This window comes from Onychostoma macrolepis, chromosome 13 (genome assembly GCF_012432095.1).
Source record: "Onychostoma macrolepis isolate SWU-2019 chromosome 13, ASM1243209v1, whole genome shotgun sequence".
In the NCBI taxonomy this organism is placed as follows: Eukaryota; Metazoa; Chordata; class Actinopteri; order Cypriniformes; family Cyprinidae; genus Onychostoma; species Onychostoma macrolepis.
Window position 1 is genome coordinate 19337030 of NC_081167.1, and position 27526 is coordinate 19364555.

Genomic DNA, 27526 nt, shown 5'->3' on the forward strand with positions numbered 1-27526 from the left:
GCCAAACGCAACTCAATTACTGCATGCTAGAGAAGATCTAAAAATGTCTATTACCGCACATTTTACGGATAAACTGTTGCCGCTAACTCATAAATCCTGCGGCTCATGCACGACACGAATCTATTAGCGCAATTGAGCGCTTTTAGATTTTTAAAGGATAACTTTGAGATCTATCGTTGACGCCCATGTTGTTGTGTGAGCTTGTAGACGTGTGGAAAACGTTTCCCCCGTCTACAGATTTGTCAAAACGCTTGATTTTGATTTGGGCTTGGAAAGCTGGCTTTCCTCTCAGGAAGTGTTGTTCCTCTCCTTTTTCTATAAACAGTGGAAAAGGGACTTGAAGAATATGTCCCAGACTCACTGTTTCCACTGTAAACACTGTGCTGTTTCCATCCACAGCAGTGGCTTTCGTCTGGGTCTGCCCAAGGCCCTTTTCTGGGGAAGGATTTTCCAGGGAAGAACTTTGTTTGGATTTTATAGCAGCATTGCTAACTGCTATCCCTACAAGGGTGTGGATGTTTATGCAAACTGTTGCGTAGAGTTAATGTGTCCCCTGTAGATTTGGGTACAGAGAACCTGTTCTTCTTCAGAACAGATTTCATTTTGTTTTAAGTACTGAATAATTTTTATGACCTTTTGATTAATGAGTGAACCGATTCTTTTAAATGAATCAGTCAAAAATCAATCTCGAACTTGTTTTAGAAACATTCTAATAACTTACTCTCCCACTAAATCAATTTAGTGTTTCTAAAACACTATGTGAAATCATTGCTTTAATCAAATCAAGACTCAAACTAAACCAAGAACTGTGTTGTATGTATGAAGGCAAGAATGCAAGCTTGCAGATTATTGTATGGAAGGGCCGGGGTTTGATCAGGAAGTCACTAGCGAGAAATCTATCAAGGAAATTTGAAGTATGAGCTCAGATATTGAAAAATAAATAAATAAAATAAAACATTATGTTGGGGTGGACGATATACCAGTGGACATGATTAACCGGTAGAAATTTGTCAACTGGTAGAGACTTTGGACTATCGTCTTTATTGCGGTTATACGCTCATGTGACGTTGCTGTGTGGTCACGAAAACTTGCCGTTTGCACGTGTTTTTAAGCATTGCGGTTTAAAAAAATTTGATTTTAAGCTGTTCAAATGCAATCAGCAGCGAAAGAGAACTCATTTTGCTATATGCGCTCTGTCTTAGAGACTGTTTCTGAGCGCTGTCAGAGGCGCGTGGACATGAAGATGGTGCTCGTAGAGCGCTGGAGTATTGAACTAGTTATTTTTGCCGCTTTATAGGCCTTAAATGGTTAAATACACAAACCTGTATGTGTCAAAATGCCCATCTTTGCAAGTATCCTCGTAAAACAAGTGAAACAAACAGCTGAGAAAGAAAACATGTGTAACAGTATACTGGATTCAGGGAGCTCTTAAAGTGACAGCAGTCTAATATTCCTGGTGTCTGTCATACATGTTAAACAAACAACAAAAGAGAGAAAATCTAGATTCATGGATGAATCATTCCCAATAAGTTAAGTAAGTTAGCTACATTTAAAAAATAAATAGGATGTATTTCCATTTTTTTTTTTTTTTTTTTTACAAAAATAGTACTTTTTTTAATTATGTGAAATTATAAACATTCACATAAGATTGACTTTAGTCATATTAGTTGAAGCTATTTTATGGATCACTTTAGCAATTGAATAATTGTGTTATTTCTTTGTGTAATTTTGTTTACGATATTTTACAATCTTTCAAAAAGTTACGCTATTTTTCCCTTCCAGTACATAAGGAATACATTTTTCCCATTTTGTGTTTTATGACTCTTTCTACCAATTTAGTTCACTGAAAAATCTTCATATTTCTCCCCCAGTAGCAGAAGTGAACCGTCTTCCTCCTTTGTTCCTTTCACACTGACTTGATCTTCTACTCTCTCAGCAAGTAATTAAACCATTGTGTTAAGAGAAGAAAAAAAAAATTCCCCAGTATCGTACACCAGCTATCTGTCCGATAGTAGAGGTAAACCTGCATTTGAAGTCGGGAGAGCCATTTTTATTGCATCGTATCAGCCGTGAAAGAGGTGCTAAGATGGACACTCTGTATCACCACCGCGCCAAAAACTAATCTAAATGGAAAACACATTGTCTTCATTATTTTGCAAGTGCTGAAAGAACATTGTTGCCATAGTAACTGGCAGGGGAGGCCGAGGGCTGCTTCAGGGCCAGTGAATGGAGTACAGGAGAGCCCTCCCAAGCCGACTACAGAAATGGCCAGTTAGTGAGTGTAAAAGTGCTGCTCACTCATGTAATTAATTTCAAGGAGGATTGGCGTGCGGGGGGTGCTGGGATGCAAGGTAACAGATTTAACATGGATACTTAGGAGCCCTTCCCTGTGAGTCAAATGGCAGCCCCGGAGCACGAGAGAGAGGACAGTATGCGGGTGTGCGGTGGGGGTAGATGAGGGAGTGTGTTTGATTAACAGCAGCGATGATGACATGCTGTTTTGCAAACATGCGGCTGAAATTGCTCGCATCCATAAAGCCGTGGCTGCCAGGCATAGCTTGAGTTTTTCTCTGGAGGATTTTTAACGAATGCCAAGAAAGCTGTTGTTTTCACGAGGTGGTACCAGACAGCGCGCACACACACACACACACACACACTTATGTACAGACCGAAAAAAGGCTGAAGAGCTTTATTAAAAAAATCATATGAGGAAAAATAGCATCAGTTCATATCACTAATGCCATGAAATCCAGACCAAATCCATCCTGTGCTTGTATTTATCTTGTCTCATATTTTGAATACCAAAAGGATGTTCTTTTCAAGCTGTTGGCTGTAATTCTGGGAATCCAAATTATAAAGGTTTTGCCAAATGGGCGGGGCTTAACGGTTTATTTTAGCATGAACATTTGTGTCAATCAGCTTGCTTGATTTAAATGTCTTTGTGTGTCAAATATAAACCATCTACCTGGTTGCAGTTGGTGTTGGTTAATGATCTCCTGGTCGGCTAATGAGAAAGAGCTAACCAAGGTGGGCTGGGTGTCAGGGACGGGGCTCTTCTCCAAGAGGGAGGACAGCGGCGTGACCGCTAATGGCCGTGGCACTTGTGTGCGGAGGCTGTTTGTCATGGCAATTCATGTCAGGGTGTAATTGGTTTACCTGGCCGTGTGTGTTGTGAGGCTTGTCTGCATAGCTAAAAACAAATTACCCACCAGTGACCTTTCGGCTACACCGACCGCCTGGCCACACAGAGGCAATCGGGTGGGGAGGAAGTAGAGAAGATGGGAGAGAGGGAGTCGGAAAGAGTGTTTGAGTGCCATGATGGTGCTATTTCTTGGCTCGCCGCTGTTTGAAGGAGTGTGTTTGAACGAGGGATGCCTTTGGGGATATTTATTTGAGCCGGTTCACAGCATGCAAGGTTTTAAAAGGAACAGCGTCCCTCGCAGACCCCGGCCGTCCCATGCTCTATTTGCCCGTGCCTAGATGAAGGCGACTGCTGGTTTTGAAAAGCAGCGCCTGTGCCGTGCAGCTTTGCTTGCACCACTTATCTGTCAAGAGCAGTAAAGGGGGGAGAGAGGAATGCCGTAATTCCCTACTTCCTGCATGAAGGATACAATATCCATTTTAGTGACAGCGTAGATGGGCCTCAATTTAAATCTTAATCCATGGGGGCTGAGTCGCAGTCGGCCGGATTGATTCTAGCCCGCTGCGTGTGCGACTGCGTGCTCCAGGCGACACTGCACAAGTTGATTTTATTTGTGAACGTCTGACACTTTGCCGCCACCCTCTGCGTGCTCGTTTCTGTCTTCGCTGGCATGTACGGATGACAAAAGCTCTCAAGCCCTGTTTTGTTCATGTATTTCTCCCTTGCCAGAAGACACTTCCACATGAATACTGGAGATTAATTTCTTAATTGAAGAAATGCAGACCTGTTGTTGGAATCTAATTTTATTTTTAATGTAGTGTATTTAACAGTGTTAGTAGTAAGCAATATAGCAATATATTATATAGAAAAGACAAAAATGTGTGTGTATGTAATCAACATTAATCATTGGTCACAAGGAGTAAAATCAAAGAATATATTTCTCATGTGCAGCAGAAGATTGTTGAACTTCACAAATTTAGAAAGTGGCTGTAAGAAAGGAGCTAATTCATTGAAAATCCCCATTTCCACCATCAGGGCAATACTTAAGAGGTTCCAATCAACTAAAGATGTCACAAATCTGCCTGGAAGAGGATGTGTGTCTATATCGTCCTAATGCACGATGAGGAGGAGTGTTTGAGTGGCCAAAGACTCTCCAAGGATCACAGCTGGAGAATTGCAGAGATTAGTTGAGTCTTGGGGTCAGAAATCCTTAAAAAAAAAAAAAAGAAGAAAATTCATCAAACAGCCCCTACATCAGAAAAATTCTCCTCGCACATCCATAAACAAACTCCAGCATATTCAGTTGTCAGACACGACTGGAACTTGAAATAGCACTGGCATCCATGGTCAGATGAAACTAAAAAAATAGCTTTTTAGCATCAAACACTCAAGATGGGTTTGGTGCGCACAGGGATAAAGTACCCCATGTGTACATTGAAATATACATGGATCTTTAATGTTGTGGGCCTATTTTTCTGCTGGCAGTACTGGATATCTTGTTCAGATATATGGCATCATGGATTCAATTAAATACCAACAGAAAAAAAAAAATTAAAACTGACTGTCCATGCAGAAATCGTATAATGGGCCGTGGTTGGATCTTCCAGCAGGTCAATGATCCACAAACAAATATCAAAAGCAAAGCAAAAATGGGTCACTGAGAACAAAACCAAGCTTCTGCTATGGCCGTCCCAGTCCTCTGACCCGAACCCTATAGAAAATGAGTGGGATGAACTGAAGAGAAGAAGCACCAACATGGAGCTGGGAATCTAAAGGGTCTGGAGTGATTCTGGATGAAAGAATGGTCTCTGATCTCTTGTCAGATGTTCTCCAAGCTTATCATGAAGATTCAGAGCTGTTATCTTGGCAAAAGGAGGTTGCAAAAAGTATTGAATAAAAGGGTGATTAATTGTGGCCAATGTGTGTTAGAGAGAAACATTTATTTCATAATGAGATTTCTCTCCCATTTTAAGTTCTTATTCACCAATGAAAGGTTAGATCTTTGTACATTTTTTTAAATAAAAGATCAAACGGATTAATGATACAGATTTATTTTCACAGACAACTTTGATCATATTTACCAAGGGTATGAATACTTTTGAGCACAACTCTGTATGTGTGTGTGTGTGTGTGTATGTGTGTGTGTATGTGTGTATATATATATATATATATATATATATATATACACACACATACACACAATATAAAGTGCATATGCATATTTATGCACATTTAATTTATTTCTGTAATTTAATTTTTTTCTATATTGTATTGTAGAAATATATTTTATATTTTATAAATTATATTATAAAAAATTACAACTATTCAGATTTAACATTTATCCACGGCCCTGATATCACAATTATAAAAAAGAAAAGATTTCTGTTGTAATATGCTCTCACATGTTAGTTGATGACGCTGATCTTCTTGGTGAGGGTGGTTGATCTATGTTGCTGATCAACCAAGGTTTTTTTCCAATAGGGCCAACCACTACTTATGCAGACAGGGCCTGGCCAGAAGATCATGTGCTAATTGTGAGTTTGATGTCAATTTCAGATTGATCCCTTTAGCTGTGCAATCTGAGTGCTTTCTAAGCAGTAAAACCTCTTTTCTAACCAGCTGTACTCAGTTCTGTAGCCCCCGGACATAGTGCACTTGTAAACAGGTGTAGCAGCTATGAGCTATAAGTGCTGTGCCATTGATTAGTCTGTTTAATTAGTAAGTGAGATAATTAAAACACTGTATTTTCAGTCAGCTGGGTTCATCACCATATTTTTTTTAAACCAACCAATACCAAGTAGCAGAGTTACACCCTATTGACAAGTTTTATTCCTGGAGACGTTTTTTTTGCCTCTAATAGATTCTTTTCATTTAATTGGAGTTTCACACTAATTAGATTTGTCTTATAAAACAGAAGGAAACTTTGGCACAGCAGGAGCTGCCGAGCAGGAGGTCGGATGTTGGAGATTTTTGAGAAATACTAGTCTCACTTGTGAATAGTATGTAAGCGTGTGGCTGTTTAAATCACTCTGTTTTTCTCATCTGTGATCTTGCTGTATAAATCAGGGCAACGTCTTCAACATAATGCACTTTTTTGTAATCAGTTTTCATTTGGATGCAAATATACATTTTTTGAAAGAAAGAGAGACAAAGTTTTTGCATACATGAATATAAGTGAGACAAAAGTGAGAAGAGTCCCTTCTCTGTAGGTATTGACATTAGACATTTAGACATTAGAACATTTGTTGAAATATGTATTATTTTTGGATCTTCTGACATAGGGGAGAGAGCTTCTGTCTTTCAGTCTTTGAGTGAAAGTCAGGAACCCAGCGGTAGACTACAGTTGCTGATGTTTCAGCAATTTTAGGGCAGGCCTGAAACAGAAGGCCATGGAATTTCTCAGCTTACCTTTTCAGCAGTAAGAGCCTTGAGGTGTCCACCAACAGCCAAGCTGGTCTGCTGCCTGCGGGGTTCGGTTTACACCGGCCTGTCAGCTCTACTCCTCACTCATGGTCCACAAACCCAATGTTTTGTTCTGTGGAGCTCACAGATAGAGCCTGAGCTCTCATTCCCCAGCCTGAAATACAGCCATTCACTTTTACCAACGGTGCAGGAACGTAAATTACACTTTTTTTTTTTTTTTCTTGTTCTAAAAAGCCTGGCCTGGAATTCCTCTTCTCTGCTGTCACCCTAAATTAGAAATTTCAGGATTTATGCATCCTTATGAAAGACCGCATTTTCTTTCAATGATACCACAGAAATAATAAATTGGTGTAGTAAACTTCCAACATTTGCCATGTTGCTGCCAAGTCTTGAGTTCTCTCTTTTTAAAAAACTAAATTTATATGTAAATGAATGAAATCTTTGCAACTTTCACATGACAAGCATTCATCTTATTGCGACTCTGCTTCTGAATCCATTTGAAGGCGTCTTTTATGCTCTGAGAGATGCTCAGTAGCTTCCTTGCCTTGATGTGCATTAGGGTCTATTTTTAGATGGGAACAGTACATAAGATTCACAATCATGTGTCTCACTGTGACCTGATTTTTGAAGACTTACTGACCATCCATTCATAACCACAGCCTGGAGTAATTAAAAATATACAGAAACAGATGTAGAACTACAGTGTATTTTGATTAGCTTTATATCAGTGATCCACAAACTATTGTCTGTAGAGATTTGAGGAAAAACAAAACAGAAAATTCATTATGATTGATTCGGTGTTGCTGGTTTTTGTCAGTGTTTTTGTTATTAAAGTGTTTTTTTTTGTTTGTTTTTTTTAATAATGAAATCTTAAATTAATAAATAATTAAATTACATTTTTATAATTACATTTTTAAGAATTATTTTTAATTACATCATAAAAAGCACCAACACTAAATTAATCAGTTTGGGGTAGGGCTGCACGATATATCGTTTCAGCATCGATATCGCGATATGCACATCCGCGATAGTCACATCGCAGGATGTGCGATTTTTAGTATACTGACCGTTATATTTATACTGATCGTTTTCGCGACAGCTATCGCATCACGCCACCCCGCGACGCACTGTCTTCACTGGACGCGAAAAAGCGACCGTTGCAAATCCTTTGAACTTTGTGTCGGTACGTCATAAAAAGAATGAGGGATTTACTCGCAAGGATTTGCCGTGTCGCGCCGCATCCAGTGTAGACGGCATCACTGATTATAATGGGTTCTATTGTATTTTGTCAGCGCCCTTTGTAGACACGGTGAGAGTCACTCAGATATATGTGAACACTGAATTCCATTCAGTTCCGTGTCTATTTGTGCCTGAAATGACACATACGCGCGAAACTGTCAAAACGCATGTCTCTGCAAGTATCCTTGTAAACACAGTTGCTTATGGCTTAGGTGAAGGTAAAGAAAATGGATAGAATAGGCTCACAGCAGTTTAATGTTCCTAAGGCTTTCAGTGTCATGAATGTTAATCAAACAGCAAAACACAGAGAAAAATCACTTTTGTAGCTTTAACAGATTTATTAGATTTAATTTATACAGTGTTATTTTACATTTGATTATTCAACCAGTATACCTGAATACTGTTAGACTTACTGGAAAAAATATAAAGCACTGTTTATTTATTTTATATCTTTGTTCTGTTATATTTATCTATGTTTGTAATTTGTTCATTTTTCTATGCTGATTTACTCATCTACAATATTTTTTTTCCAAATAGAGCTTTTCAAGTCATCTGGAGGTTTTTTTTTTGTTTTTTTTTCATATCGCAATATATATCGCAGAAATACAAAATATCGCAATGTGAGTTTTTTCCAATATCGTGCAGCCCTAGTTTGGGGTCAAGATTTTTGTTTTTTTAAATGTTTTTGAAAGTCTCTTATCCTCACCAAGACTGCTTTTATTTGATCAAAAATACATTAAAACCATGATACATTTTTTTTCAGGATTCTTTTTATTAATAGAAAGCTAAAAAGAAAAGCATTTATTTGAAATAGATTTGTTTTTGCAATGATATGAAAGTCTTTAATGTCTATTTTGGCATCCTTGCTGAATAAAATTATTAATTTCTTAAAAAATAAATAAATCTCCAAACATATAAATGGTGTAAATCAAATCATTTTAAATATTATTATTTTATTTATTTATTTATTAAATTTTTCTGATGAATTTGTGATTTAAAGGGTTAGTTCACCCAAAAATGAAAACTAGCCTGTGATTTACTCACCCTCGAGGCAGCCTAGGTGTATATGACTTTCTTCTTTCAGACAAATCCAATCGGAGTTATATTAAAAATGGTCCTGGCTATTCCAAGCGTTATCATTGCAGTGGGTGGGTGTTTCTGTTCAACAATCCAAAACACGTAAAATAAAGTGCACGTATCCATAATAAACGTGCCGCACATGGCTCCGGGGCATGAATAAAGGCCTCCTGTAGCAAATCCCTGCGTTTTTGTAAGAAAAATATACATATTTCAAACGTAATAAACACTTTTCACTCACTTCCGCTATCTGTCGTACACGGAAGACGTAGGACGTATGCGTCTCGTGAGTTTGTTTACAGGAGCAAAGGAAGCAAAGCTTCCTTACTTTAACAAAGGAAAACCAGTCTCCTCTTGGCTTACATTGAAATCCTCCGACATTTTTCTTTACAAATCCTCGGTTTGTACTTCTAATTTGTGACCGGCATTTTGTTTTGTTCTCTCTCCGCATTCGTCACTAACCACGCTACGCTGACATCCTACGTCATCCGCAGGAACAGCTTCTGCGTACAACAGATACCTGAAGTGAGAGAAAAGTGTTTATTATGTTTGAAATATGGATATTTTTCTTACAAAAATGTATGGATTCGCTACAGGAGGCCTTTACTCATGCCCTGCAGCCGTGTGAGGCACGTTTTATTATGGATGTGCGCGCTTTATTTGACGTGTTTTGGATTGTTGAACAAAAACACTCAATAACGGTTGGAATAGCTAGGACAATTTTTTATATAACTCCGATTGAATTCATCTGAAAAAAGAAAGTCATATACACCTAGGATGCCTCGAGGGTGAGTAAATCACAGGCTAATTTTCATTTTTGGGTGAATTAACCCTTTAACAATTATTTTCAGTGAAGTAATCGACAAAACAGCATTTTGGCAAAATTATGGATTAGTAAAAGTGTTCAAGAGTTTGCGGGCTGTCATGTACATTAGTTACAACTGTAACAATTGTTTTTAGTTTTTATTGTTTCCACCTCTTTTCAGTTGTTTAGCTACCTAGTTTGAGAACCACTGCTATATGTTCATCATATAATTCAAAAGGAAGTGAAGGAACGTAACAGAAGCAGCCCCCAGCAGCAGGGGACTTGAGCTGTTTTACTGCTCCTGCCACTCTAACCCACTGTGAGGTGAAAACACTTCCTGGTTTATTTACACAAGGTTGTCCAAGCCTGGCAGTTGGCAATCTCTGACAAATGAGAGAATCTCAAGATGAACCAGAGGAGGGTGAGAGAAGATTGTTAGGAATGCTGGACATGCTTTTGCTCAGCCTCACAAAGACACACACACACACACACACACACACCAACCACCATGCTTGGCAATCCTGGGCAGTGTGTTGATAAGAGCGAAGGGTTAAATTGTGATTTACGCACACAGTGATTTGTTGCCGTCTCGGTTTGGACGGGCTGAGCGCCACACAGACCCAGGGAGCTCTTATCTGAGATAGCTGGATTTTTTCTCAGCTCTGGTCTTGCCCCGTGCAGTGAATCAGAGCTGAAGTGAGCAGACGCCGAGGAATGAGCGCAGAAGGGAGAGTGAGTTCACGAATCGCCCTAGAAATACCTTCTCTCCCCAGCGTATTCATGGCATGATGGGATTGTCCTGGGGTATCTGGTGACACATACCTGCCATTGTAGAGACCCCTGGCACCATACTGCTGTTCAATATTTATAGACTGCAAACGCTCTCAAATATCAAATAGTTAAACAGCTGCGGACAATTTCAAAACTGGCTGCCCGTTTTGGGAAGTGCACAAGCCACAGGGATAGTTGCCTGTGTAAAAGAGTTCATTTTCTTCATCACTCTCTTTATATTGGGTAATTAATTGATTTTAAAGAGTGATGTCGTACTTGTTTCCGTGCAGTGACGTTTAGGGTATCTAAATGGCCACTGAGGAGGAATATTTAACGATAAACCACAGTGATACACAATAAAATGAATCCAAACTGACCCCAGATTAGTAGAAAAAGGTTATTATATGTTGGCATCATGCAGTGAGCTGATGAAAAATGGCTGTCACATCTCCAGCCTGGCGTCAGCAGCTCCCCCGTGAGAACTTCCCCTCAGGTGAGAAATTAAAGTGGATATTATCTGTGCAGCGGCCCAGCAGCAGATCAGTGTGAGACCAGGATCCATTTTGCTCCCTGCACACAGGAAATGCTGGGTTGACATTATTTTCAGGGCGGCCATACTCGCCCTCTGTTAGTGATGTGCTTTTCATTCACCTACTCAAGGGCAAGGTCAAACCGACTGAGGTCGTTCCGCTTCTACAGAGGTGTAAAGGAATTGTGAAGAAATACAGCGTGTGAAGAATCACAGTGTTGAATGATTTCAGATGTGAGCATTCATGAGAATGTGTGGTTGCTTTTTTTTTTAGCTTGTTAGCTTGCATTTATTATAGGTAATATATATAAGAAGGTGATATAAATACTGATGACAGACGGTTCCATATTCATGTTTATGATATTTCTCAGGTCATTTAACAGTTGACTGAGCAATGTTCCAAGCATGCGTATATTTATTAATTGTTAATGTTGATCAACTTTTAATTGTTAATGTAATGATTTTATAATTCTTTAAAATAATTTTGTGTACATTGTGCATGTATATATGTGTGTGTGTGTGTGTGTGTGTGTGTATTTATACCTATATATAATTGGCCATATTATCATACTTAAAATTGACTTAACATTTAAACATTTAAGGATAAAAATAAATATAATAAATTAATAAATATAATTATTTATTATCTCTTAAATATAATAAATAAGAAGCAAAAAGTATATATGTAATTATATAGTTACCTTTTTAGATTTATTTTTAATGTATTGTTTATTTTAGTTTGATCTTATACTATAGTTTACTGATGTTATTATTTATGTATATTTTGCATGGCTTTTTATTTTAATTAATTTTAGTTCTTTTATCTTTTGAAAGAAAATATTGATATGATTGGTCATTGATATCTGAACATGACATTAAATAATTATATATAATTATGTATAAATATATCATTTTGTCTGGTAGCGAAGCAAAAATAGACATACTGTAGCAAATATTGCATCTAAATTAAAAGATATATAATGCAGCCATAAATCCAAAATATTATTTAGAAATTTAGAAATAAATATTTTAGGTGACTAAATAATATTGTGTAAACTAAAAAGTGTTGTTTGCTCAATTTTTGTATTTGTGTGTATCATTATTATTGCTATATATCTAGCTAGTATCACAAATATAATAGCTGACCACTAATTAAAATAGTCTGTTAGTTGAGGGGAGTTTGTGGTGGGGGGTGGTCTGTCTATACATGTGCCCTCCCCTCTCCCATCAGCTCACAGATGGGCCACACCAACCTTCTGTTCCAGCAGGGATCCCAACAGATCCGTGCTCCCAACAAATAATGAGAGAGAGAGAAAGACAGGTAGAGAAAGAGGAACAGAAAGAGCAAATTAAAGCGAGCGGTAAGGATGGGGACTGTGATATAGTGGAGGATGAGGTGAGCAGAGAGGTGAAGGGACAGAAAAGCAGACTCGAGTCAGTAGCTAAGTGCCTTATGACCAGAATGAAACAGAAAGCCTCAGGCAGATGTAAAGAGTAAAGAAGAAAAGGAGGGGGTGGCAGAAAGGGAGGGGGAAAGCGGAAAGGGGGAGTCGGTTTGAGAGTAAGAGGAAGGTAGAGTGAGTGAAAGAAATAAATAGAGAGCGTGAGAGGAAGAGAGAGGGAGGGCGACGGTGGGGGAAGATGGTGAGCCGGTGCGGCCGTGTTGATTGGCTTGTATGAAAACACATGACTGCAGTGGGGAGCCTCTTGCTCAGGGTGAGTGGCTCTGCTTCAGACCAAACCGCATTAGATGAAATGAATCCATTCCCCAGCCTGTTAAAGGAGCGCGCATCCTGGGTTCCGGAGAGAGAGAGAGAGAGAGAGAGAAAGAGGGAGGAGGGGCGGATTGAGTGGCAGAAGAGAATGGGGGAGAAAGAGAGGGAAAAAAGGAGAGATGGGGGCAGGAGGAGGCCAGCACACACACATATGGTGCTAGAGAGACTGCTCAGGAGATTACGGCACATTTTAGGTCAGGACAATAGAGAGCAGTGGAGAGCCTTTACGCTGCCTTTCTGGACTCACATAACAAACGCTGCCTTGTGCTGTCTGCAGGGGCCACTGTCCAGCTCACTGCTCCTGGCCACACACACGCAAAATGGATTCAGAGCACCAATGATACGGTTATTTGCTTGGTTGTCTTTCACTGTTTGCATGTTTCTTACAGTTTTGGGGTTTTATTTACATATAAGGTTTTGGAGTTACATGGAAATTTATTTGTTTGAGTTTATTTGTACTTTTGATATACAGCGGCTTTATTTTTAAGACAGACAACATAAGTACACTTTTCAAGCAAAGCAATTCACCAAAGTTTTTATAGAATTTAAAAGCAAATGTAGTAAAAACAGTCTATAGTTACAGGAACTTGAGAGAAATTTTGAGTGGAAATTTTGAGTTGGGTTTTGTTATCCAGTAAAAGTATGGGGTCAGTAAGTTTTTTTTTTTTTGTTTGTTTTTTTTTATTCAGCAATATTACATTAAAGGTGCAGTAGGAGATCTTGGAAAATGCTAACTTTACCCTGATAGCACTGAAAGCGAACGTCCCACCCTCCCTGCAATCGCTGTCTAAAGCCACGCCCCCTGCACACATATACGCTCACAGACCAGAATGCCAGAGACAAATTTCTCGGTTCTCGTGCCCCCCGCTCTGCACATTTCATATTTATCTCTTATCACGTGCAACGTTTGTTCTATTCGACCATAAGTGCCCTGCGAAGTGGACATCACCAGATATTCCGCCATAATTCCAGTTCGAAGCGAGCGTATATGTTCCATACAAAGGGCATTAAAGTGTGCGAGATGTAATTTAAATAGTATTTAATTACAGAGGTATATTATGTCACACTTAACACTTCTCTAGTAAGTTTTGTCTGTGTGTGAAGACACTGCGCAGCGCAAATCCGTGAATGAATGTTCCGAAGTGAAGTAAACTTCAGCGGATTTCCCTGCTCAGGGAGTAACGTTAGGGAGCAAAGAACACTGTGCAGGGAGCATGTCAATCGGAACACAGTTCATGCACGTAGCTCACTCCTAACGAGCTGGTTATCTGAATCGGGTGTGTTAACTAAGCGAGACATGCAAAATATGCAGAGCGGGGGGCGTGAGGACTGGAATTGGGAACCACTTGGCTACATCATCTGTCATTCACCGGTGAGAGAACTTTATAGTACAGTTAGTAAAAGTACTACAGTACCAGGAAGGAAGATCGGGTTGTTGATGTTTGCTTGCCATTCTCGCTCTGTCTGAAATAGCATGCATGAATGTGCTGATGACGTATCCTGTCTGTGTGAACCGGGTGCGCAGAGGTATGCAAATACATACGTTGACAGGCAGGTAGGAAAGCCAGTTAAAACGCTCAGACCAAGCGTTTTGATTGGACGAACATTTCTTGGTCCTACGCCTTCGACAGAATATATAAATACAGATAAATACATTTAGACTACTTAACTTAATGATTGCTATCGGGATGTGAAGAGACTTTCAACCAGCATAACAAAAAATGTTTCTGAAAACAATCACCTATTGCACCTTTAAATAGATGTGTCATGGTTTCCACAAAAATAATACAGCACAACTGTTTTTAACATTGATAATGATATAAAGTGTTGCTTTAGCAGAAAACCACCAGCATATTAGAATGATTTCAGAAGGATCACTGAAAACTAGAGTATTGGCTTCTGAAAATTCAGTTTTGCATCACATGAATAAATTTTCAAATATATCAAAATGGAAAATAATTACTTTAAATTGTAACAAATATTTCACAAATTGTAACAAATTATTTCTGATCAAATAAATGTAGCCTTAGTGAGCTTAAGAAACTCATTAAAAAAAATATAAGTCTTACCAACCCCAAACTTTTGATTGGTAGTGTAAGTGTCCAGATACTTTTTGGGGCCACTATAGGTGGCTTAGGGTTAGTTGGCAGTGATCGATCCGAGAAGACAGCGGAATGTGGCACCAAACAGGGATGCACTTGTTGTGGACCCTCACCTCTTTGCCACCCACCTGTGCGGTCACACCAACAGGTGCTGAGACACTTCCCTCTGTCTGATCTCTAGTGACTGCAATCAGCCAAGCTGAAAGTGAGTCTCATACGTTCCACCCACAGACCGCCCACAGTCCATGCACTGACCGCCTGAGGCATTTTGTGCACGAGACCTGGCTGAGATAGCCAGTTGCTATCTGATTGGCTGGTGCCACGCAACGTTCCTGAAGTCAAGAGTGCACCAGCCCACCTGGAAATGAACATGAGTTTTATGAGCTGTTTTGAATGGAGAACTAATAACTAGAATAGTTTGACATATTATAGACAGCAAATCTTTGGGAAATGTTAAAATATCTAAAAGAAGGTAACTAGGATAGAGCAGAAATGTATAGTCTTCCTTTTTTTTTTTTTTACTATAGAACACAAAAGAAGATACTTTGAGGAAAGTTGTCAAATGTCACCTTTTTTGGTTATCAACATTCTTCAAAATATGTTCTTTTGAATCCTGCAAACAACATGAGGTTAAATTGCATTAATAATTTGCATTTTGGGTGAACTGTCTCTTTAATGACTTAAAGCTCAGTTCTGATTGGTCATTTGACATGTCAGTCAGACAGATCTTTCCTAAAAAGTGGGCAGCTCTTGGCTAGAATAAGATAGAAAAGATTTAATGCTGATTGAGTTGTGAAACTATTGTCCTGCAATTTAAAGTGGCAAATAAGATGTTTACACCACATGAATGAGTCGAGTTGCTTTGTAAAGATCTCATGGTCGGATCTGAGTGTGAGCTGTAATTATGATCAGTCTTTTAAGCTTGGCCTTTTTCTTGAATTGTGTTTCAGGCTGGTATCAGTCTCTCAATCCCTGTCCTTAACCCAAGAGAGCGACTTATGGTATTTATAGAGAGCTGCCTTTGAAAAGGGAGTCAAGCGTGAGTGGAAATGCAGAACTCACTCATGCAGTGTGTGTCTGATTATGAAGAGATAATTCTCCCTGCACAAACTAAGTTCTCTCTTTCTCTCCATCTCTCTCTCAGCCCTCTGTCTGACCCCACCTTTCATAAGATTAAACAACAGCTTTGCACAGTGTTTTTTATACTTCACTTCCTTACTTTTGTTTTTGCTCTGAAAATATGAATTATGTCTAGTCTTGTTCATCTGATATGATTTATCCTACTGTTTTTTTGAGGTTTAGTTTCTGTATCCTGCTGATTTTATTTTTTTCTAAAACCTGGACATCAACACCTCATGTCATTTTTTTTAAGGTTTGATGGTGTGAATTCCATAAAATATTATGCTTTATGAAACTGATATTGGTTAATTAAAACAGTGATTAGTGTCCACAATATTTTTTATCAATATTTTTGTTATTCACACTTGTCAACTTAAATGTTTTGTTTTTTGTTTTTTAACGCACACACACACACACAGAAACACATATAAGATTATATTTAATTATTTATTCAGCTAATAAGAAACATAATGGGTATTTAATCTTATAATTATTCTTATTTAATATAAAGAAAATGTGATTTGAGTTAGATAGGTCCAAGAGCAGTTAAATACTGTGAAATTCTTCCAGCATGGCCAAGTATCTGACTGTAAACTTTTAGTTTGGAATGACTCCATGGCCAGCTTCTGCTTCTCTTTGAATAATGAGAACAAGAGTTTGTTTTCATTGAGGTAGTTGGTGTGTTATATAACTGGTGTTTTTCCAGCCTTCATTGCCTGAGGGGTGAGAGAGTGACAGAGAGAGAGAGAGAGAGGGATGCATGATCAAGCTGTGTGGAGTTTTGGACTCTGCTTTACGGCTCTTTGACGTCATGGATCAGGATGTTCAGCTGCTGCTGTAAAGATGTTTTCATGTCGTCATCACCCTCTTGAAGCCCATAGCTTAGAGTTTGCACACCAAACAAAAGCCGTCTCACGAGGAGGAGGAGAGTGAGAGCACTCTTTCTTCCCCCCTCTCTTGTGCTCTCACTGCTGGTAGCTGGAGGTGAGAGTGACAGCGGGGTAAGGAGGGAAATAGTTAATCAATAGCCACAAGGTCAGACAGGCGAGCCTCTGGTTTGAGCGTTCCCTGTTAGTGGGTTGGAGCAGAGGATTTGTAGCGCTTGTAAAGGCTTAAAGGAACACTCAGCAGTTATTTGTGGTGGTGCTGATGGTCAGGGTGGCAGGACCGCAGTGTGTGTGTGAGAGAGACACCTGCTGGCCTTTGACTGTCACTGCAACCACACCGACCCAAATCCTGTCAGAGCGTTTTGCCAAATTAGCATAACATTTAATCATTGGCAATTTCCATTGTTTAAAAAAAACATCAGCTCACATGTTGTCTACACACTTGCTGTTGCTAGTGCTGTGATTTATAGTGTAAAAAAATTCTTTATCCATTTTTTGTTGTTTTCCAGTGAGTGTGTATATATCTGTGAAGAAAAACTGCTTTTTATATGACTTGTTTAGAGAGAGTATAGCTTTTTCTCTTTTTTTTTTCAAGCATACACTACAATGTTTTTTTTTTTTTTTTGGAAAATGAAAATAGAGAAATGATTTAATTCAGCATTTTTGAGGATATATTATTTTAAATACATAATATTACTGTGTTTTTGATCAAATAAATGCAGCCCTAGTGAGAATAGGAGACTTGTTGAATGGTTGTGTAAATCTAGCAAAATATAGTTTCTATGCTTTGAAAGAAAGGAAAAGGAAAAAAAAAAAAGTCTTGTTTACAGAGAACAATATTTTCTTCTTGGAAGAAAAATATATTTATAGAATAGAATTATATAATATACTTAATTTTTTATTTGAGAATTATTGTAATCTTTTTACTCAATACAAATACTGATAAATATATATACATTTTTTGCAGTGTTTTCCGTCTCTTGCACATTTGCTGGAGATTTTTGGCTAAAATGGGACCTAGTCGTGCTTTTGTATGACTTTGAGGTTGTGAGTTCAGCACACTTTCATTATGCAGGTACCAGGCCTATGTCGCTTCATCCGTGACTTACATGCTTAAACATTTCATGCGGGCTTAAGAAAGCACTCTTAATACCTGTCCCGACATCACTTCCTGAAATGCACTGTCTGCTTTAACATATATAGGGCACTATCTAACCCTCCTGAGAGCCAGAGATGCTCCCTGTCCTGTCACACACACAGCCAAAGTATTTGAAGAGAGCTTTATCAGACCGCTGCAGTGGGTGGTGGGGGAATTTTGCCACCTGCCAGTTTTTTTTTTTTTTTCCACATTTGTGCCTTGGAATTTTAAGAGTGATGGTGGTGAAGTGGCCAGATGAGAGATGAAGTCCCGACGCTCCCGTTCCTCACCAATTAATCCTTCCGCATGTCGGCGCAGTGAGTTACAGCGTTGGCCACGGGGCCTCGTGTTTATTTGCCAGCGAACGCAACTGTAAATCAGCCTGCAGCGGCTAAATTGATAACCTTGAATGTAAGGCCTGATACCTTTAACAGCGTGTAATAGACACACTGATGGGGTTCAGGCATTTGCAGAGGTCTGATTGGAGTGTAATTGGTCACAGTTCTTCCTTTCAGCACACACACACTTTCTCTGCTCTATCGTTACTGACTTGTGCTGTTTATTTTGCTAGCATTTTTTGAAGATCACAGTTGTACTTGTAAGAAACTGAGAGGAGTGTCAGAGCTACACTGGAGCGACTTAGTCAACATGAAAGATGGATGGGACGGCTCCTCCTCACCCACTACTGAAATGTCATCTGAGCGCTCAGTGTCTTTCAGGGCCTCGTTGAGCGTGTGAGGAGATCACAGATTTGCGCTGAAGTTCTCTCCCGTGTTTCTCTCAGCCTGACACTCTCCTCTCTTTGTCTGTCCATTTTTCAGAGAGAAGAACTTTAATGGCTTCCAGGTAGAGAGAAAGAGGCAGCAGTCAAGATGAACTCGATTCCTTCGATGGACAGGCACATACAGCAGACCAATGACAGGCTGCTGTGCATCAAACAGGTGAGGAGAAAAGAACCACAGTGACACCAAGACTGTCTGTCTGTCTGTTCATTGTTCCAAGGTCTCCCACTGCCTCTCTGATGGCGATCTGTAGTTTTCCATTAGCTTGGCTCATATCAGGTTGCCGAATATGGTTGGAGTCTGAACCCTGTTGTCTTCCTCGGCTGTTTTCCAAGCATCCCCTATCAGCCGGCGCTTGTTTTTGTGTACACAAACACAGGCGCACTACTTAGCTGTCTAAATGCAAACATGCCATAGATTCTTTTACTTTTAAATTGAACTAATTATACTACTGTTCAAAAGTTTGGGCACCGTAATAGTTTTTAAAAGGAAATTAATACTTTTATTCAGCAAGGACACACTGAACTGATCAAGAGTGAAAGTAAAAACATTTATAATGTTACAAAAGATTTGCATTTTAAATAAATGCTGTTTGAACTTTGTTCATCAGAGAATCCTGAAAAAGCTTTATTAGGGGTTTCACAAAATGGAAAGCAGCACAACTATTTTCAACATATAAATTTCTCTATAATATTTATAATAATGATAATGCCAATAATAATAATAAATAATACTAATGAGCACCAAGTCATCATTAGAATGATTTCTGAAGGATCATGTGACACTGAAGACTAATAATGACTGCTAAAAATTCAGCTTTGTCATCTCAGTAATAAATAACATTTTAAAATATATTAAAATAGAAAACAGTTACTTTAAATTGTAATGATATTTAACCATATTACTGTGTTTAGTGTATTTTTTTTAATACACTGCGTTCCAAATTATTATGCAAGTGATATATCAGTAGGATTTCGGTACAATAAAGAGTCAGATTTTTGTTTGTGTTGTTTTTCACATCTTTTTAGTTAACTGGTATCAATCTCAGACAGGTTTGTTCAATAGTTTGCCAGTTCTTCTTAGGTAAATGGAAACCCTACTTAAAGAGGTTGAAATATGGTGAGGAAGAAAGATCTTTCTGAAGATGAAAAGTATGAAACAATGCAATGTCTTGCAAAAGACATAAACACAAACAATATTTTGCGAAAAGCAAATAGAAATTATTGAACTGTCAAAAGATTTGTTAGTGACTTAGAGCACAGAAGATCTTGGTCAGATAAAGATTTATTAAGGAAAGTTTTTGTCAAGTTTTTGAACTGTATTGTAATACCAGCTGTAAAAAAAGCCACTGCTGAGCAGCAAACAGGTGTTTGAAGCTACTGGAGTCTCAAGATCCTCTTCATGCAGACTGGCAGTTGTGTGTAAAGCAGTCACTGCTAACCAAACCTCACAAAGAGAAACCTGCACGGTGACTTCTGTGCTCTAAGTCACTCACAAATCTTTTGACAGTTCAATAATTTCTATTTGCTTTTCGCAAAATATTGTTTGTTTTGATGCCTTTTGCAAGACATTGCATTGTTTCATACTTTTCATCTTCAGAAAGATCTTTCTTCCTCAGCGTATTTCATGAGAACTGTGACTTGCTTAATAATGTGGAACAACCTCTTTAAGTAGGGTTTCCATTTACCTACGAAGAACTGGCAAACTATTGAACAAACCTGTCTGAGATTGATACCAGTTAACTAAAAAGATGTGAAAAACAACACAAACAAAAATCTGACTCTTTATTGTACCGAGATCCTACTGATATATCACTTGCATAATAATTTGGAACGCAGTGTAAATGCAGCCTTGGTGACACTTCTTTTAAAAACATTAAAACGTCTTACCAACAAAAAAAAACTAACTTAAATGTTAGAGTATAATGACTACAGGTTAACCCTAGGGATGTTCATTTTAACCGTTTAACCGTTAACCGACCGATAAGAATTTTGACCGATTTAATACAATCAGTTAAACGGTTTAAAGTCACTTATTTATTTATTTATTTTTTCAGTAATTTATCAAGATATTTTAAAAGGTTTAATGCATGGTTAAAATAAGCTACGCGTATAAAAAAAAACAACAACAAAAAAAAAAAACGTTTTTTAGAGAGAGAGAGAAAAAAGCATAAGTCGCATTTTATTATTTCATTCAGAAATAGGCCTACGCGAATTACAAATATTATAATAAACACTGTAAACATAGCTATGCTATTTTAGTTCCCCTCAATCCACAACAAATCCTTTCAATTAACAGTAGCCTTTTTAGAAAAGAACAAGAATTAAAAATGTAAGAAGCTATAGCGACAAACCAAAACGAATTAAGGCTAAAACGAAACTGAAACCAATGTTGGGTCTCTCCATCAACATAAAATCAAATGTTTCCGTATTCGCGATGTATTTGAATGCCAAAATATTATTTACCTTTTATGTAGCCTAGGCCTACTTCACTCGCGTTCCAATATCCACGTAAAACAAAATGTTTTGCATAACTTCACGGCGGTACGGTGATAACGCTTAACGGCACAGATTTTACTACATATTTAAACTGAGCAGTGTTTTTTGTTTTCCCATATGTTTGACTGATTGTTTTTTACAATGATAATGAACAGGCTGCATTGTCAATTAGAATGCTAAACTGTGTGCGGCGCTGGAAAATCACCGTTCTAACAGTGGAAGCAGCAACTAGCATACTACTTTTAGTCATGAAGATAATCGGAATTGTAAAAGGTTAGGGTTGTTTGCTGCTTTTTGCGCATGTAAAATTAATCCCCGGAAAACAAATGTTAGTATTTTTAACGGGTCACAGACACTTATTCTTTCGAATTTAATTTAGTTCTAATTTAAAATAATCTTGTCGGTTAACGGTTAATAATCGGTTAATGAGCGTCTGTTGTCGGTTAGGAAAAATAACCGAAATGAACATCCCTAGTTAACCCAAAACCTATATACACCAAAACCCAAAACACTATACCTAAATTAATACTTTTACATTTTCCCCTTTTGATCTTTTTTTTTGGATCAACTCGCTTCTGAGTCACAGATTCATGCTTTTATACAGTGTTTCTAAACCATATGAGTGGGTATCAATGCATTTAAAGCAAAGATTTGATTGATTTAAGAGCACTTCAGTTTATGAAAACCACTTCAGATGTCCTCATGTTTTAATATATCAAACAGGACATTTGAAAAAATAAAAAATGGCACCCACAACTATAGCCAAACTTACACGCACAAGTAGGTATTACCCAAGGCTATGTTTTGTGATTCTAGACTTGGATAATTGCAGTATGCTGTGTAGGTGTGACATTTTGCATCTCTCGACAGATTTATGGACATATTTGACATGCCAACTTGTATATTACAGACAGTTCAGTTCAGCATTTTTCATGTCCACACAGATTTCCGCTAGGCTTTGTTGTCTCTGTATCAATTAGGCAAGCCTTAGCACTAATAAGATCATGTCTACGGCATGTAAGAATCCATTGAATTTCTGAGCCTATTTAATTGGTTACAAATGACACTGTTATCTCTGTTTTGCATAGCAGATTGAGTCTGATTAAAGCTAAAGACAAAACGCAATCGATTGCTGCTCATTAATCATATTGATATGGCATATTTAGTGTGATGAGAGTTGTCAGTTTAGCTGCCAGGACTTTTGTCTCAGTGAGCTCAATTTAAGCAGAGACAGTATTTGAATTTAGTAAAAAAGTATATTTTATTATTTTATGTCCACATACAACAGTAATAATGTTTTGCACAGAACACAGTAGTAGTCTTAGAACAGACTGTACATTTAAAACTTCCATATGTAAATGACCTCTAGTTTACATGGAAATGCCAATACCTTGACAATTTCTAAGCGTTCGCTTGTTTGAGACATCAATATGTCAAAAACCTGATACTCTTTCAATCTAATAGGGGTGTTTCCTTTCCTCTCTGTCCCATTTCCTTCTTTTCATCATTCTGTCATCCTGTCACTCAATCATATGCCTGCCTGTCATACAATCTATTCTTCCCTCAACTTTACTCAGTTGGTTATAATGACAGTAGTGTAAAACATTATGTCCAATCTCATGACTAACACCCACATGAAGCCATCAGCATGTTGTGATTGTAATGTCGATCAAACGGACCATTTTCTCTCTTGACTTCTTTGACTCTTTTTCTATCCTTATACTGCCAGACTCTCGCACTGCCATCTGACTTTCATTTACAGAGCCTTTCCTACAGAATTCCTCTGTTTTCCCATCGCGGGCTTCCTCACCAGCAGTTAAAGCCCACACGCTGAGTAGTCGGCAGCCAATAGCTGTCAATCACACAAAATGAGATCCTCTTCTGTCTGAGAGCAGCAGACTGACATCACAATCAACTCAAGTCCAACTGGTGCATTGAACCGAATCACACGCTCACCCAGATCAATGTTCCCTACAAATTGTTGTTGTTTATTTTAACTGTATATTATGTGTATATATACAAATACTCAGAACATTAAGTAAAATTGTGGCGTCTGAGCTTAATGTCCCCATTTTCTTTTCCCTATTTGTTGAGCTTCAATTTATTCCGCTAAGTAAACCTAAAACTCTTATCATTCACAGTGTTTACCTTTGAATGCATGATAAACGTTCGGATGATCAGAACAATTCTCTTGGCTCATTCTCCATCAAGAACATGAGGAGGAATTTAATGATTAGAAATAATAAGTGAAACATGGCACAGCGACTCAGTTTAATTAGACAGTCTTTCTTTTCTTTTTTTTTCTTCTTAAGAAGAAATTATCATTCACATGGAACATGAATACAAATTTGCTGAAGAGTATTCTGATACTGGAGGAGGCGGTTATTCATGGTCCATGTCCCGTGTAGGACTGATGAAATGAGCTCGTGCTCAGGGATTTCCTATGACAGATAAACCCTTAAGATTTCAAGATCCTGATTCCTTTCCATTAAAATTTCCTAATATGCGTTTTATTTTCTTAATTTAGTCATTAAAATGTAGTCAATTTAGTCATATTCTGTACTTTAAAAAAAAATTATTATTTTTTTTTACTTTTTATCACGTTTCCTGCACCAGATACAAGAATATATTTTTACAAAAAAAATAAAAAATTATGTAAATATATTATAAATATGCGTTTATATAAAACGGGCCTAGAAATCCTATGTTTAAAAAAAAATACCCTGATATTTCTTGGTTTTCCATGTATGTGTGTGAACTGTGTATGTGAATATTCTTATGGTTGTGACATTACTTCACAATGATTCATTTTTGTAGCTTAGTTCCTAAAACTGGACTGGGAGGACAGCAAGAAAGGAGCAAGAAAAATCTTATTTTCCGTTATACAGTGACTGTAATACAGTGATATTGTAGTATAGATGATCAGAAGTGTAGATGTCCAGGCCTGGTCAAGCAACATGACTTTAATGCCTCTGGAGTGACTGATCATAACACACAGAGCTGCCCTGAGGTGGAGAGGTCCTGTTTGGACACCACATGCTTAGCAGGGGAAAGGTGGAGTGCTGAGATTTGGCTGCTGTTGCGTTAACACCTGTGTTGCGATCCTGCCAAAAACCCTTCACTGCTGACACACGGCTCCGAGTGCCCACCATCACAACAGCGAGCTTTCCATCCCCTCCTCTCTTTCCTGATAATCGTGTGGTCAGAACCAGACACCAGAATGTCCGCTTAAACAAAGAATCGCCTCCCTCAAAATGGAGATTCTTTTCCACCAGCTTTTTGCGGCGAGAGGGGGAACATTTTCTACCCGCATATCCCTTATGCTGTGCAGGATTTACTCAGCGGGGTTCTGCGGCAGTAGACATTGGCTCTTTGTCAGATGAGCTCTTTGTCAACACACACACACCAAATTCGCTCATTCAAATGGCGACCTCTGCCGCCCTCGGAAGACAATGCCGCTTCCTCGCTGCGAGCCGGGGAAGAGGAGGTGTCTGTCGGAGTATAATGGTCTTCAAAGTGCGCAGTCTCCTCCTCGGAGCGGTCAAACAGCGCTGGAGCATTAAACGGGCAAAGGCTCTGAAGAGGGTGTACAGATTGCTCGTTTGTTTAAATTTCTTGTCATGTCTTGTGCGCCACCGGTCGCTGGAGAGTTTGGGTGGGGGGAGGGCGGTCCTGAGGGGAGGATAAACAACCTCGGCGCTCAATAAATAAAAAAAAATCGTAGGGAAAAGAGAATAAGCCTTTTCTCATTCAATTCTGCCACAAAGCCCCCCCTCTTGTGCTCGCCTTATTGGCCGGCCCTGCTTGACTATTGCTTTCAGAGGTGCAGATCTATTACATCTTAGTGGACAAAAGATGATGAAGAGTCTGGATTAGGACGCACTGCGGTGTGTGAGGAGGCCTTGAAGCACACTGAGCTCTTTGTCAGGAGGGTGGATCTGTCCCAGAATGCACAGCTGCGTTCAGACCAGGAGGCCTTGGGTTACCGGCTGGGTTCTTGCAGGGCTGTGCAGATGCACCGAGTCAAAGGGCAGGAGGAGTTGGAGCACTTGGCTGACTGAAAACGATATCCACTTTAAGATCAAAATAACACCCCTTGTTGAATACTGGTTGTCAATATGCCATAAAATGTATCAGGAATATGGTATATGATTCAGAAAGGAGCAGAATCAGTTGTATGATTAGTTTTTTGGTTCACATCCTCTCAAATCTTTTTTTTATATATAATATTCATTCAATATTTTTCAGCAGGTTTTCAAGTGCTTCTGTCTGTTTAAAGAAATATTCTAGAATAGAACAGTCTAAATTATATTAGTTTTTTCACATAAATTAATTTTGACACAGTATGTAAATGTAAATTCAGTATGTAAATAAGAACAAACACGTTTCAGAGTTTTTAATTGCAGTTTTAATATGAATATATTAATAAGTAATACTTGTCGTAAAATTATTATGTTCAATTTTATGATATATTAAATATCGAGTTATATCAAATTATTTTCGTATGATTTTCTTCTGTGGAACATACAAGAAGATATTTTCAAATTTTGGACAGAATTTTTTATTCTAAATCATCATTTAGTGGAATAATTTTTTTTTAGGTGGATAAACATACTTGTATTATGCTCATCTTGAATTCCTGCATGTGAGGTTTTAGTATGATTAGAGTGTTATGATTTTTATGTGATAACATGTCATGTTGAAGTATTATGGTTATGTTTTCACAACAGTGTTGAATATTGAATATTTTCAGTGTTAATTTTTATTGCTAAAAATGAAGTTTTTAAATATTGATTTTCCCTCTAGATTTTAATGTTGTAATATTTGTGATTTCTTCTGTTGGAACAGCACTTACAGAATCCGGCCAATTTCCAGACCGCGGCCACGGAGCTACTGGACTGGTGTGGAGACCCACGAGCCTTCCAGCGGCCATTTGAGCAAAGCCTTATGGGATGCTTGACGGTAAGACAGCAGCTGCTCAAGACTTGTCCTCATGTCAGGGGCCAGTGACGAAGGTTAAAGCAACAGTCACGCTTCACGTGTCCCTCTGCCCACCCACTGATCTCTCTCTCTCTGTTTCTTTTCTTCCCTCCTGTAACCTGTGACTGGTGTTTAAGGTTTTTAAAAAAAAAAAAAAAAAAAAAAAAAACCTTCTATCTCACCATACACAATCAGGTATAATTAAACCATTAGTAAGCTGAACTTTTCACGTTTAGTTCTGTTTATTGATGCTATTGCTACTGAACATGCAGTAGGACACTCGCCCCACATTCTCCATGACACACATTGATTATGGCATATTGCCAGTGTTTAGCACCTTCAGTCTGATTCAGGTCTCCAGTCCAGGTGCTTTTCGTGGGCATACAGACATTTCCCATTGATTTCCACTGGACTTATTTCATCCCCACTCCCACTCTGTGATCTGAATTTCTCATATATTGATTTACTGGGAGGCTCTCGGAATATGCTTGTTCTAGCTAGACTTGCGTCAGGTGTCTTTGCTGAGATTTATTTTTTTTCTTAAAAATAGATAAGTTCTCCTCAATCAGGGGACCACAACAAGCCTTAGAGGTAAATATAATCTTAGATACGAGGACCTCCAAATATCGTCTTGGACAAAGTCAAAAAGTTTGTAAAACACTGTCCTGAGGTTTCTATTCCATTTTGTAGTCAAAATAGTGTAAGAAATGTGGTTATACTGAAAGTTCCCAGAAAATTGCACTTTAAATACCTGGATAATGCACTTAATTAACCAAAAATAACCGGATTGTTGGACTCTTCATGCACACAACTGTTGCAGCGTTCCTTGCGTATTGCAGGGGGAAGGGCTAAATTTTAATGATGGATAACAAAATAACACTTACACTGGATGGTAGAATGCAATGCATAGTGTATAGTGCCTCATGTGGGACATAACTCTCAATTAATCTTGCACTAATATTTAGAGCCTGTGGAACTAAATGACAAATCAGAGTACTAGAATGATTTCTGAAGGATCATGTGACACTAAAGACTGGAGTATTACTGTTTTACTGTATTTCTGATCATATCAATGCAGCCTTTGTGAGCATAAAAGACTTCTTTTAAAAACATTAAAATATCTTGATTACTCAAAATAACTGATAGTGTACATGCAGTTTTATGTCACATCTCAGGATAGTCACTAATGAAAGGTTTGGGGCTGTTGAGGGTTTTTTGTGTGTGTTTAACGTCATTAACCAATCAGTAGTTTAAAGATA

At 38.3% G+C, this 27526-nt stretch overlaps 1 protein-coding gene and 1 long non-coding RNA gene across 12 annotated transcripts in view; one reads left to right on the top strand and one right to left on the bottom strand.

Moving 5' to 3' along the window:
* The window catches only part of zmiz1a (zinc finger, MIZ-type containing 1a), a 192174-nt gene that overhangs the window by 134367 nt on the left and 30281 nt on the right, over nt 1–27526 (top strand). For all 11 annotated transcript variants that reach the window (XM_058795531.1, XM_058795535.1, XM_058795532.1 and 8 more), the window contains 2 exons: nt 18829–18948; nt 26136–26249. In XM_058795531.1, the coding sequence (XP_058651514.1) occupies nt 18880–18948; nt 26136–26249 (183 nt within the window). In that variant the 5' untranslated portion in view covers nt 18829–18879. The remainder of the gene's footprint in view (nt 1–18828; nt 18949–26135; nt 26250–27526) is intronic.
* On the bottom strand, nt 1629–15049 carry LOC131552071 (uncharacterized). The gene is made up of 3 exons (XR_009273887.1): nt 14977–15049; nt 6551–6719; nt 1629–4351 (listed from the first exon to the last, which is right to left on the bottom strand). It is a non-coding gene; the product is annotated as an uncharacterized LOC131552071 (long non-coding RNA).